General features: G+C 41.5%; 1 protein-coding gene across 1 annotated transcript in view; it reads left to right on the top strand.

Annotated features, from left to right (window-relative positions):
* MAML2 (mastermind like transcriptional coactivator 2) overlaps positions 1-14,752 on the top strand; it is a 362,152-nt gene that overhangs the window by 238,419 nt on the left and 108,981 nt on the right. Inside the window, exon 2 of the mRNA XM_060160261.1 lies at positions 1,846-3,360. Within this exon, the coding sequence (XP_060016244.1) occupies positions 1,846-3,360 (1,515 nt within the window). The remainder of the gene's footprint in view (positions 1-1,845; positions 3,361-14,752) is intronic.

Here is a 14,752-nt window from a genome sequence, read left to right as displayed (position 1 = left end):
CCACAGGTAATGGATTACTGAAACAGGTATCGAGGAACTACATGACAAGAAACATACCGTTCACATTCAGCCCTAGATTGCATCCCCGCCATTCCCTGATTCCTCATCATGTGATGAGAGATCCAGGATATCTCTGTGCTCACTACCCCCTCCCTCTTCGTGCAAGGCAGACCCTAGCCCTGAACAAGGTGACTCCAGCATCATATAGTGGAAGTGACACAGGCTTTAGAACTATGCAGACCTTGAGTTAAAGCCCAGGTCTACCACTTATACTGGGCAAGTTATTTAGCCTCCCTGAGCCTTGGTTTCCTTATCTATAAAATAACACATATCTAATGGATATTGTAAAGACTTTGTCTTTGTTGTAAAGTCTTTGTTGTAAAGACTAAGGAAAATAAAATAACCATATTTAAAGTACTTGGCATATAATAGGTGCTCAGTTACGTTAATTTCATTTTCTAATTAGGTTACCTAGAAATCTTCAGGAGGGTGGGGGAGTGATGGTAAGAGAAAAGGGAGGACAGGAGAAGTGATAGAATTTTATATCTGGGAAGTGTCCTTCTGCCTCAGTAATTTGCAATTATCTTGAGCGAACATTAAATAATTGAAGTGGGTCAGCTGCACTGGGAAAGCCACCCTTTGCTAGATATAGCCTCTCACTTTAGAGGCAAAGCAACAAGGATCTCAAGATCAATGGTGCATGTTTTATGTTTCTTATTAATTTACTGGTGTGACTGTATGGTCCTTAAATCTCTCTATATAATGTCTGAAGTTAATAGAATACAGTCTTATCACTGAGTGAGTGATTGAAGTACTTTAATATTTTGTTGTTACTGTTGCTGTTTAGAGAGATGCTCCTCTTTGAGAAGGTAGTAAGCCATATTTTTTTATAAACTAAACCTTATTGAGTTCTTACTTCAGTAAGCCCTGTGCTAAACGTTTACATGTCTCATGTCTTCCTATGAGTTAAGTGCTGTCGTCCCCATTTTCCAGGTAAGGAAATTGAGGCTCAGATAAGTCCAGAGCCAGGATCACTTAGCACTCAGTGACAGATTGGAATTTGAGCGCCGCTTAGCCAGTTCCAGAGCCTGAGTTCTTAACCACTATGCGGTACTCCCTCTCTACACCTTGGTTTTGGCTAAGAGATTTCGAGACGGGCCAGATAAAAAATGAATCCCCCGGAAAATCTGTGCTTAGAGTGGCTCATTTGATAAATGATGACCTCATACCTTCTGCGCAGCCACCCAGTATTGCTACAGGGGCTCAAATGCAAAGCTGCAGAATCATAGGAAGAAAAATAGTTAAACAACAGAGAGACTACCTCCTTCGACACGACAACTATTCTGATTACTTACTTAGAGGATAAGAGTGATGATGGGTTGAATCTGTGAAAAAGAAACTGGAAATTGGGTCCCACCTTTAGACTCTACAGTGTTTCCCATCTTGGTCCAAATTGTATTCAGTCCAGTGGCCTGTGGCCGTGTGGGTTATGTGTGCGTGCATGTGGAATAGTTTGGCCTGTTCCAGAAAACAGCACCACTTTGGTGATTAATCATAAGCATTATCAATAACTCCCCATGACATGTGAAGGATTCTTCATCCATCGGCCAACGTACCAATCATGGGAACCTCTATGACCTGTCACCCCTCACTGACCTGCTCCTCCAGAAACATTTTGCTCTGTTTGTGCTACTGTAAGTTTCATTATATTCCAAACTGGGCTTCATTTGTGCCTCCTCCTATGTGTAAATGGAAAAAAACATTCAAATATTCTGTCTCTTTTGACTAAACACATCTTGAAAAATATCTCATGTTTTGTTTTCTTATTCCCCCTCTGTCTTTCAGCTCCAGGGTTCCTTGAAAAGAAAACAGATAGTTAACCTGTCCCCTGCCAACAGCAAGAGGCCTAATGGCTTTGTCGACAACTCATTCCTTGATATCAAAAGAATCCGTGTTGGGGAAAACCTCACTGCAGGACAAGGGGGCCTCCAAGTAAATAATGGACAAAGTCATATGATGTCAGGGACCTTGCCCATGAGCCAAGCACCCCTGAGAAAGACTGCCACGCTGCCAGCGCATACACATTCTCCTGGAAGTGGTATGTTCAACATGGGCTTAAAGGAAGTGAAGAAGGAACCGGGAGAGACTCTCTCTTGCAGCAAGCACGTGGACGGTCAAGTGACCCAGGAGAATATTTTTTCTAACAGGTACGGAGATGACCCCGGAGAGCAGCTGATGGATCCCGAGCTGCAGGAACTGTTCAATGAACTGACCAATATATCTGTGCCTCCCATGAGTGACCTTGAGCTTGAGAACATGATCAACGCCACCATAAAGCAGGATGACCCGTTTAACATCGACTTGGGTCAGCAAAGCCAGAGGAGCACTCCCCGGCCGTCCTTGCCCATGGAGAAGACGGTGATCAAAAGTGAATACTCACCCGGCCTGACCCAGGGCCCCTCGGGCTCTCCTCAGCTGAGGCCCTCATCCGCCGGCCCTGCGTTCTCCATGGCCACCTCGGCCCTCTCCGCTTCCTCCCCGATCCCTTCGGTCCCTCAGAGCCAGGCTCAGCCCCAGACGGCCTCAGGAGCAAGCCGGGCCCTGCCGAGCTGGCAGGAAGTATCCCACGCCCAGCAGCTCAAACAGATCGCCGCTAATCGTCAGCAGCACGTCCGGATGCAGCAGCACCAGCCGACCAGCTGGCCAGGCTTGCCCTCTTCGGCGGGGCCCTCCCCGGGTCCATTTGGGCAGGAGAAAATCCCCAGCCCCTCTTTTGGCCAGCAGCCATTCAGCCCCCAGAGCTCCCCCATGCCGGGGGTCGTGGGCGGTGGCAGCCAGTCGAAGGTCATGGCGAACTACATGTACAAGGCCAGCCCCTCGGCCCAGGGAGGGCCTCTGGACGTGCTCCTGCAGCAGAAGCCTCAGGATCTTAGTCGGAGTTTTATGAACAACCCACACACAGCCATGGAGCCCCGACATGGCAGCACCAAGCCTTTGTTTCATTTTAACTCAGATCAAGCCAACCAGCAGATGCCTTCCGTTTTGCCTCCCCAGAGCAAGCCTCCTCTCCTGCATTATACCCAGCCGCAGCCACAGCCGCAGCAGAGCGCGATTTCAGCTCAGCCGCAGCAGCAGCAGCAACAGCAGCCGCAGCCGCCGCCGCAGCCGCAGGCACAGCCGCAGCCGCAGCCGCAGCCGCAGCAGCCGCAGCAGCAGCCAGCAGCTCAGCCCACCCAACCCCTCTCGAGCCAGCCTTTGCTGAGGTCGCCGTTACCACTTCAGCAAAAGATCCTGCTGCAGAAGATGCAGAGTCAGCCCATCACAGGACTGGGGTACCAAGTCTCGCCACAACACAGACAGGTAAGGGCTGTGCTCCTCCCAACGCAGAGTACCCAGACACCATTCAGCTTGGTCCTGTTGCTTTGGTTACCATTATGTTTGCACTGGGACAGAATCAGGACCACAAAGACAGCCATGGTGCTGACAGATGCCTCTGAAGACCTCATGAAGGTTCACTTGAGGCATCTGGAGGCAAGAGCATCTTCCTTGTAGAGCATCACTGTCATTGGGGTCTGTTGTGATCAAAGGCTCTTGCTTATTAAGAGTGTTGCCTTAGAATCCATGCCTTTAGTGACAAGTCCAGTTGTCAGTTAATTTGTTCAGTCAATAAATCAGTCATTAAGTCGGCATGCATGCCCCAAGTACCTACCGCATGCATGATGTTGTGATTGTGCTGAGTATTGAAATAAGGCCAGACATGATCTTAAGAGTGTTTAATGACAAACCTCCACCCACACCAACCAACTGAAACGTCTAAACGCCCAACCCATCATAATGGATCCTGCTGTGATTCCATGCCGGTGCGTGAAGGTTGAGTATCCACCTTAAATAAGACATGTTCTCTGTCTGCAAGTACAGTCTGGAGAGGTCGACAGGCTTTAAAAACTATCATTTGAATACTGAATGGAAAGGATAAGGACATGGAGCACAAAGCTTGGGTATCTACTGAGCAAGGGGAAATCAGGAAAGGCTGCCGGAGAAGGTAATGTGTGAATTAAGTGTTAAAGCATGAAATTGTCATGACTACCAACAGAAAAAAATCTGTGGTTACCTTATATCCTGTGGTTAACATAAAGCAGAGGTTTTATTCTGCCCCAAACAGGAATCATGTGAAGAGATAGCCCTGTGTCTCCAGAACACACACTGGTGGATCAGTGCCGATCCCCAGGGAACTTGCAAGGAAAAATTCTTCCTGGAATAAGTGAGGGAAGGCAGGCAGGAAGGCTGAATGTTGCTTTGTGCATGTAACTTGACAGATCTGCGTTAGCGTCCAAGCACAAAGACAGCACGTTACCTGTCAAAACAATGTGTCAGGACAGTATGACGGCACAGAGCCTGGTTCCAATCACATTCCTAGAGTAGTTTGTATGGCCACTGCCCAGAAAAGAATGCCACCAGCACCACAGACTGTGGCCAAGCTAACCTTTGCCTTAGATATATGCCAGGAGAAAACTAGACTCAACTAGGATTCAAGAGCTGTGTCCCAAGTAAACTTTCGGCTCTTAACCACTTACGAAGTGTGTTTTTCTAAATCGTAGATTATGAAGAATGGACTTGGAGTAGAGTCATGTGTATATTACAAAGTTCCATTTTTAGCATGGGTAATTTGGGGATCGTTTAAAAGCAAACAGTATTGTGGAACTACTTTCTAATATTCTGTGTAGCCACTTTGCTGTGGGTGAATCTGGGTTTAAATTCTAACTCTGACATTCTAGCTGTGTGACCTCCAGCGAATCAGTGAGCCTCTCTAAGCCTCAGTTTCCTCACCTGTAAATGAGGGTGATAGGATTTTGGGAGAGTAAGTGATGTATCTCTCAGGCGGGGGTCTAGAATAAAGTTGGCTATTATTGTGATTATCATGGAAAGGACCATACATGATATCAGAATATTTTTCAACATGCATTACTTTTATGTAGGAAGCCCATTGGAGTGAGTCTCAAATTTTTTCATAAGCAGTACTAGAGGAATAAAAGAGAACAATCTTTAATTCTGTCCAGCAATATGGTGAGTGGGTAGCGATTTACCTTTCCTGGGCCCGGACTTCTGACCATAAAAATGACCATAAATAATGAGATATTAGTAGAAGTTAGCATTTATTGAGTATTTACTCTGTAACTGGCATGACCTCTTCCCCCCTTGATTGTGGTATCTCATTTTACCCATATAAACTAATTACCATTATTCTCATTTTATAGGTGAGGCAAATGAGGCACAGAGAAGTTAAAATGACTTTTCCAAAGTTACACAGATAATAAGTAGCAGAGCCAGGATTCTGATGGTCTCCTTTGAAGGTTGTACTTTCAGACTTGAGGCTATACTGCTCACAAGAAGGATTTGCTGGGAAATGAATGGCCATTTGTAGATCATTGTGAAATTCTCAAAAGAAATATTTCTTATAATATCGAGCCATATTTACATAATCTACATAGTAAATTAAGTTTTGGGAGGATAGAGAAAGTCTCAAATCTCTAATCACCTTCAGAGCTGTTAAAGAAAAGAATCAAAAAATATCTGTGTGTCACTTGACCTTCCTGAGAGTGAGTATTATGAAGCTTAACCAAAATAAGCAATTTACAATAGGAAATATAGCTCTTTGGTACCCCATCAGCCCTTCTTTGGGAGCCTTCCTGCCACCTCCAACATCCTCTGTCTTGTTTCCGCCTCTGTTGCTCATATCAACAACTGTCCACCATACTTCTGACCCCTTAGTCCCCATGCCAGCTTCCAGGACCCAAGCACACCAGTGGGTGCTAATGACCAAATCCACAAACATCTTCCAGTGCCTTAGATATTTTTTTTACTTTTCCCAGTGTGTATGACACTTATGATGCCAAGATAATTTTCATCTTTTCAAGAAGGCCCTCAAAAAGTGATAGAAATGGTGGTGACATGTCCAGCTAAAGGCCTCTTCTATACAGACAGGCAATGGCTACTCAATCAAAGCCTTATCCCAACCTTGTCAATTGAACTATATTGTCAATTCCGGCTCAACAATTCCATGAAGTATGACTCTGAAGTGTTCTGTGTCTGAGTTGTGAGCAAGTGTATCAGAGCTTTGTAGTCAAATAAGTGTTACCCTCTTGAAAGCATTCACCTTTGAAGGGGTTGGACGCATTCTAATAATGGTGCTATTGTTCAATACAGTTGCAGAGTTTTTCTCTAGGGATTGTCTTCAGAGCTTTTAGCACATTGAGTGGATTGTTATCAACGCAGTAATGTTCATCTTGTTGGGGTTATTTTTGAAAACAGTCAAGCAGAGTAATGCTGCTTTGGGTCAAAAAAACAAAGAATAACTATGATGGGATAGAACTGCATTTCAAGTTTGGTTTGCGAACTTTCCCTGAAGGCAATAAAGAACGTAAATGAGTTGCTTCCCAAGATGATAATTTTGAGAAGTAATTTTCATTTGGGTGTACATATTTCTAGGTTCTTCCATTTTTATTGTCTCATCCGGTATATTGCTAAGTATTCTAAACTCAGAGAGAGTAGTTTTAACTCTGCCATTCATAGTAGACAGTACAAATCTGTGTTCTCATCTCAGATTAGCCAAATCACTGATACTCATGACCAAAGCCATAAGAGGGAAGGAAATTAAGCAATTCTTAAGTTTATCAACTAAAGCATCCTGAACGAAAACAGTAGTCACGAATTTTTTTTCTGCTTGTCATACTCACTTTATGTCAAACACAGCAAGATTTACTAGTGGGATATGTTAATTGGGACAGTCTAGCCTTGGGAATGGTGGAAATCTTGGTTCTCTGCTACAAAATGATAGATTGAATTTGTTGATCAGTTGTTTAGAATTTACCCAGTAGACTGTGCAAAGATGGCCTTCTCTTCACCTTTCAGAACTCTGAACCCAGATAGGGCTGCATGCTCAGGCAGAGACTGAAATTGGGGGAATTCATATGTCCCTCTCCCTTTATTGGGTACCTGCCCGCCTCTGCTCTCCTAGATGTGAATGGCACCCGAGAGATAGATGCAGCATAATCGAATTGTTGGAGACATCTTTATTGTTCCATGCCTGGAGTAGTTTTAAATAATTCCTTCTCTGGAGACTGAGAGAACAAATGGTATTTGATGTTTCACAAAATGTCTTCAGCAACTCTGTCTTGCTAGTGTTTGGGGCTTGGCAAATGGAAATACCTCCTGGCTATAATTTTCGTCTTTTTCCGATTGGAAGGTTATGGGAGAGGGCAGGAGAGGGATGTAATGCATGCAGTTCTGATTTATCTTCAAGTCACTGAATACATGTTTTAAGGTGTGAAAGAATTATTGGTTGACCAGGGCTCATGAGAGTTCAATCCAAAGCCCTAACCTCTTGCACTAGAAAATGGTCTTTTTCAAAGCTGTATAATCAGACACTTAAAAGTGTGAATTTTTTTTTTGTAACATTAGAGCCATGAAACTCAAGTGGATTCTATATTTGGTTTAGAATTCTCCCATCTCTAAAAATTCTGAGAGGGAAGGCAGCCAGTGAATGGGTAGTTTGTTATGACCAAAACATAAATTTGTACATTTCCTTTTTAGTTTAAAGCCAAGCTCCTCAATCGTATATTAGGAACCTCACCCCACTCTCTCTACCTAGCCAAGTTTATCCTTCAGTGCACTATATATCAACCCTTGGCATAAATCAAGCAATGTTCTCCTCCCTTCGTCTTTAAGTTAATCTTGTGTATAGCTAACCTTAAAGATGAACACTCAGAAGATTGTTTCCCAGTTGGTCTAGCTGAGGGTGGAGGAATGAGGACTCACTGTAGCTGTCATATACTGACAAAACTTCTAAATCCTTATAATTGCCTAGAGAAAGTGCCAGAGAAGAGATAGAACCTTCATTCAACTGGGAGTGCCTTTTCTAATAGGAAAATAATTATGAATTCAGAGTTCTGCAACAATATAACATCCAAACCACCCCTTTGCTGGGGGCTAGGGGTTGGCTAAAGGGTCAGCCAATTAGGCTAGTGTCAGGGTTTGGTTTTAGGGGCAGAATCAGGTGAGAGGAAGTCAGGAGCATGAACGGCCAAAGACAGAACCCAGCCAAAATCCTAAAACAGCTAGGTAACAAAATCAGTCAGTATACTCAGAACCGAGGGGTGAATCTAAAAGATGGTAACAAACCCATGATTTCGTAAGTGACCTAAAATCTAGAGTGTAGTTAGGGTAGAGACCCAGGAGATGCTAGGTGGTCATTACAAATGACCCTCGACCATTCGGTGATTTCCATTATGACTTACCTTGGCTGGATTATGCTGGCAAAAGGGAAGAGTTCTGATACAGATATACTGAGGGCTGTTCATGGCAAACCAGGAGCATTTTTTTTTATATTGTCATATTATCTTTGATATTTCATCATTTATCTTTTAAGTTTACAAAAGAAACAAAAATTTGTTTTTAATACTCCATGAAACTAGTGCTAAGGCCAGGATCCAGAGTGAATTTCCAGACACACATGTTAATATAATTTATACTGAAGACTTTTTTTTTATTGGAGTATAGTTGATTTACAATGTTATGTTAGTTTCAGGTGTACAACAAAGTAAATCAGTTATACATATACATATATCCACTCTCTTCTAGATTCTTTTCCCATATAGGCCATTACAGAGTATTGATTAGAGTTTCCTGTGCTATGGAGTAGGTCCTTATTAGTTATCCATTGTATATACAGTAGTGTGTATATGTCAATCCCAATCTTTCAGTTTATCCATTCCCTGCCTTACACCCTGGTAACCATTTAGAAAACCAGTTTGTTTTCTACATCTGTAACCCTATTTCTGTTTTGTATATAAGTTCATTTGAACCCTTTTTTTAGATTCCACATATAAGTGATATCATATGATACTTGTCCTCCTCTGTCTGACTTACTTCACTCAGTATAACAATCTCTAGGTCCATTCATGTTCCTGCAATGGCACTGTTTCATTCTTTTTTATGGCTGAATAATATTCCATTGTATATATGTACCACATCTTCTTTATCCATTCCTCTATTGATGGACACTTAGGTTGCTTCCATGTCCTGGCTGTTGTAAATAGTGCTGCAATGAACATTGGGGTGCATGTATCTTTTGGAATTATGGTTTTCTCTGGATATATGCCAGGAGTGGGATTGCTGGATCATATGGTAGCCCAATTTTCAGGTTTTTAAGGAACCTCCATACTGTTCTCCATAGTGGCTGCACCAATTTACATTCCCACCAACAGTGCAAGAGGGTTCCCTTTTCTCCACACCCCCTCCATGACCATCATAAAAAAATATACTGAAGACTTTTTATTTTTTAACATCTTTATTGGAGTATAATTGCTTTACAATGTTGTGTTAGTTTCTGCTGTATAACAAAGTGAATCAGCCTTATGCATACGTATATCCCCATATCCCCTCCCTCTTGTGCCTCCCTCCCACCCTCCCTATCCCACCCCTTTAGGTGGTCACAAAGCACCGAGCTGATCTCCCTGTGCTATGCAGCTGCTTCCCACTAGCTATCTGTTTTACCTTTGGTAGTGTATATATGTCAGTGCTACTCTTTCACTTCGTCCCAGCTTACCCGTCCCCCTCCCCGTGTCCTAAAGTCCATTCGCTAGGTCTGCATCTTTATTCCTGTACTGCCCCTAGGTTCATGAGAACCATTTTATTTTTTTTTAGATTCCATATATATATGTGTTAGCATATAGTATTTATTTTTCTCTTTCTGACTTACTTCACTCTGTATGAGAGACTCCAGGTCCTTCCACCTCACTACAAATAACTCAATTTCATTTCTTCTTATGGCTAATATTCCATTGTATATATGTGCCACATCTTCTTTATCCATTCATCTGTCCATGGACACTTAGGTTGCTTCCATGTCCTGGCTATTGTAAATAGGGCTACAATGAACATTGTGGTACATGACTCTTTATTTTTTTTTTAACATCTTTATTGGGGTACAATTGCTTCACAATGGTGTGTTAGTTTCTAGTGAAACTAGTTAGTTTCTAGTGTTTCTAGTGTTAGTTAGTTTCTAGTGTTTCTAGTGTTAGTTAGTTTCTAGTGTTTCTAGTGTTAGTTTCTAGTGTGTTAGTTCTAGTTTCATAGTGAATCAGTTATACATATGTTCCCATATCTCTTCCCTCTTGCGTCTCCCTCCCTCCCACCCTCCCTATCCCACCCCTCCAGGCGGTCACAAAGCACCGAGCTGATCTCCCTGTGCTATGTGGCTGCTTCCCACTAGCTATCTACCTTACGTTTGGTAGAGTATATATGTCCATGCCTCTCTCTTGTTTTGTCACAACTCACCCTCCCCTGCCCCCCATATCCTCAAGTCCATTCTCTAGCAGGTCTGTGTCTTTATTCCTGTCTTATCCCTAGGTTCTTCATGACATTTTATTTTTCTTAAATTCCATATATATGTGTTAGCATATGGGATTTGTCTTTCTCTTTCTGACTTACTTCACTCTGTATGACAGACTCTAGGTCTATCCACCTCATTACAAATAGCTCAATTTCATTTCTTTTTATGGCTGAGTAATATTCCATTATATATATGTGCCACATCTTCTTTATCCATTCATCCAATGATGGGCACTTACGTTGTTTCCATCTCCGGGCTATTGTAAATAGAGCTGCAATGAATATTTTGGTACATGACTCTTTTTGAATTGTGGTTTTCTCAGGGTATATGCCCAGTAGTGGGATTGCTGGGTCATATGGTAATTCTATTTTTAGTTTTTTAAGGAACCTCCATGCTGTTCTCCATAGTGGCTGTATCAACTTACATGTCCACCAACAGTGCAAGAGGGTTCCCCTTTCTCCACACCCTCTCCAGCATTTATTGTTTGTAGATTTTTTGATGATGGCCATTATGACCAGTGTGAAGTGATACCCCATTGTGGTTTTGATTTGCATTTCTCTAATGATTAATGATGCTGAGCATCCTTTCATGTGTTTGTTGGCAATCTGTATATGTTCTTTGGGGAAATGTCTGTTTAGGTCTTCTGCCCATTTTTGGATTGGGTTGTTTGTTTTTTGGATATTGAGCTGCATGAGCTACTTGTATATTTTGGAGATTAATCCTTAGTCAGTTGCTTCATTTGCAAATATTTTCTCCCCTTCTGAGGGTTGTCTTACAGTCTTCTTTAGGGTTTCCTTTGCTGTGCAAAAGCTTTTAAGTTTCATTTGGTCCCCTTTGTTTATTTTTGTTTTTATTTCCATTTCTTTACGAGGTGGGTCAGAAAGGATGTTGCTGTGATTTATGTGAAAGAGTGTTCTGCCTATGTTTTCCTCTAAGAGTTTTATAGAGTCTGGCCTTACATTTAGGTCTTTAATCCATTTTGAGTTTATTTTTGTGTATGGTGTTAAGGAGTGTTCTAATTTCATTCCTTTACATGTAGCTGTCCAGTTTTCCCAGCACCACTTTGTGAAGAGGCTCTCTTTTCTCCATTGTATATTCTTGCCTCCTTTGTCAAAGATAAGGTGACCATATGTGTGGGGGTTTATCTCTGGGCTTTCTATCCTGTTCCATTGATCTATATTTCTGTTTTTGTGACAGTACCATGCTGTCTTGATTACTATAGCTTTGTAGTATAGTCTGAATTCCAAGAGCCTGATTCCTCCAGCTCCGTTTTTCTTTCTCAAGATTGCTTTGCCTATTCAGAGTCTTTTACATTTCCATACAAATTGTAAAACTTTTTGTTCTAGTTCTGTAAAAAATGCCATTGGTAGTTTGATAGGGGTTGCATTAAATCTGTAGATTGCTTTGGGTAGTATAGTCATTTTCACAATGTTGATTCTTCCAATCTAAGAACTTGGTATATCTCTCCATCTGTTTGTGTCATCTTTAATTTCTTTCCTCAGTGTCTTATAGTTTTCTGCATACAGGTCTTTTGTCTCCTTAGGTAGGTTTATTCCTAGGTATTTTATTCTTTCTGTTGCAGTGGTAGATGGGATTGTTTCCTTAATTTCTCTTTCAGATTTTTCATCGTTAGTATATAGGAATGCAAGAGATTTCTGTCCATTAATGTTGTATCCTGCTACTTTACCAAATTCATTGATTAGCTCTAAGAGTTTTCTGGTAGCATCTCTAGGATTTTCTGTGTATAGTATCATGTCATCTTGTACTGAAGACTCTTGACTGGCAAAATTAGCAGGAGGGATTTTGCTTGTGTCTTGTTAGTGTTCTTTGGTTTGTTCATTTTAACATGAATACCAACTCTGTGCCATATATAAATAACCCAGATGGTAGATATTATCCACACTTTTTTAATAGATGAGGACACCGAGGCTTAGAGGGGTTAAATAACTTGCTCAGAGTTGCAGTCAGCACTGGCCCAGTGCTAATAACTACTATGCTGCCTAGGTTAAGGAAATAGGTACAGGTGGTCTGGGTTGTGCTAACAGAGCCTTTTTTGTCATGTCTGTTTGAAATTTCACTGTTTTCCCCATTCCCAGGTTTTTTCTACCTCAGGGAAAATTTAAGCCAGTTCTGATGCAGTTGCCTTATCTCAATCCACAGATCTCTAGTCTCCTAGTCTGCCCAACTTGGAGCCGGGAACTAAAGATTCCAGGCTAACCTGAGAACTGATCCATTCTCCACTCTAGCAATAGCTTGTATTCATTCACGCAAAAAATATTTGTTGAGTGCTTGCTCTATTTGTTGAGTTCTGGATACTGATACTACAACTGAGAACAAAGATGAAGGTGTGATGTAGTAAGGGAAAAATAATTTTTTTTTAACTTTTTTTAGATTATAAATAATCAGAATGTTTTCAAATTGAGCTATTTTCATCATATTGCAGACTTATTCTTGCTTCTGTTGCTAGGCTGATTTGCTGCTGGGCTTCCTGGTACCTCTGATCCATGATAAAAATGGAAAAAACCCAAGGGAGTGGATATGTGATTTAGTTTTTAAAGCAAAAAATCCAAAGTCTTTGTTATATTTTTTTAAGTGATAAAATACATTCACTCCCTTTTTCTTCAACATCATCCATCAAGATTTTAGAACCTGTTTATGGTCACTGTTAGAGGTTCACAATAGGGTAAAACCATAATTTTTGCATTCATTCATTCATATGATGAGAATTTATTGAGCACTTACAATGTGCCAGGAATTGAAGACTAAAAGATTAAGTGATCCAAAGAACCCTCCTTGCATCCATCAAAAGATCAGGAAGTCATGGTTCCTCTCCCCAATGAGCTTTTGATTAGAAGGAGACATCTGTCCATAATACTATTGGATTCCCATTGGGTATGCATACTACATTGTCCTTTGCTTAAATCCACTTTATGTAGTAACTGAGCCCAAATCATCTGGGCTTTTCCCCTAAGTTTTCAAGTTCAACTTTGAACATGTTACTTTAACCTTTTATAGAATAGAACTCTATTTGCTAGATATTCCACTTTCACTTCTATTTCATTTTATCTTCCTAGTATGCAATAGCTCAGTTCACAATAGACTGAATTGGTGTGAAGCAACAATTAATTCCTGTATCCCTCAATACAGAAATAAACACAATAGCAAGAAGAACATGTTAGCCTTGGAATCATAATCCATAGGGTTTAAGTCCACAGTTAGGGGAATGGCTTCTGTTATTCTCATTCCTCTCATTCCAAGGTCTTTGTCCATGCCTTGCATCCATCCATAAGAGCTGTGCATTTAAAGCATTAGTGGGTAATTTAGCCTGTTGAATACCAAGTTTCTAACTAGGGAAAAGAGGGGTATGAGGTTAAGAAATAGATTTGATCCTGGAGAGGGAAATGCAAGAGGGTTAATGGAAAATATGACAGATATTTAACTGTAATGTGCATTAATGTAAGTGACTCAAACAATCCCCTTTGCACCCATTCCAATTAGTTTTGCCTTTTCTAATCAGATGTCAGTTGGTATCAGTTCGGTGGAGGGGGGGGGGTCTTTTTATGAAATCAAAAGGAAGCAAAAACCCATTTAGCCAGTGTGCTAATCAGTAAGTGTTCATATCAATGGTTAATTAAAGTCAGGCACAGAGACTTGAGATTCAGAAGGTGTTTACCATAAGAAGTTCTAGGTTTGAAACAAAAGACCACACAAATATTTAGACTTCTAGGATCAGAGTGATGTAACGTGAGTGAATCATCTTACTCTTTTACATTGTGTTGCAAGCAAGGAAGACCCAACTTACACACACACACACACACACACACACACACACACACACACACACGCAGAGCCCAGGCAGCTCTCCGGATGCCAATTAGAGAACTCTGGATGAATATTTGCATTTTATGCAATGAATCTGAACAATAAAGTGCCACCTTATTCTCCAAGCAGTATATGGAATAGAGCAGAATAAAGGGAGGCCAGTGACTACACGCCTGTGCATCCTGCAAAATCAAATTTCAAGGTCCTTGAGGATGAAAGAATGGGGGTGGTTGACCTGTTTCCCTTTCTTTCTGCTGCTAATTCCCTCCACTCTGAATCACTGGCATTTTCCAGTTTGCTTTTCACAGGAGCTTAAGTTCAGCTCCACCTTTAGGAAACATGAACTTCATAAACAGGGAGCTTGTTCTGGCCCTATGTCTTGTAGCCCACACGCCTGTGTGGGTGAACACAAGAGCGTGTGGACCTCATGTTCTTGTCTTTGGCTCACGTCTCAACTTTATGTCTCTGGTTCTTTGTCCAGGACCCCCTCCCCTTGTCTATCCCCTCTCTTCTTTTACCCTTTCTCTACAGACCAATTTT

Source organism: Lagenorhynchus albirostris, chromosome 9, assembly GCF_949774975.1.
Source record: "Lagenorhynchus albirostris chromosome 9, mLagAlb1.1, whole genome shotgun sequence".
Taxonomy (NCBI): domain Eukaryota; kingdom Metazoa; phylum Chordata; class Mammalia; order Artiodactyla; family Delphinidae; genus Lagenorhynchus; species Lagenorhynchus albirostris.
Note: the sequence above shows the minus strand (reverse complement) of the source record. Positions and strands in the feature narration are given on the sequence as shown.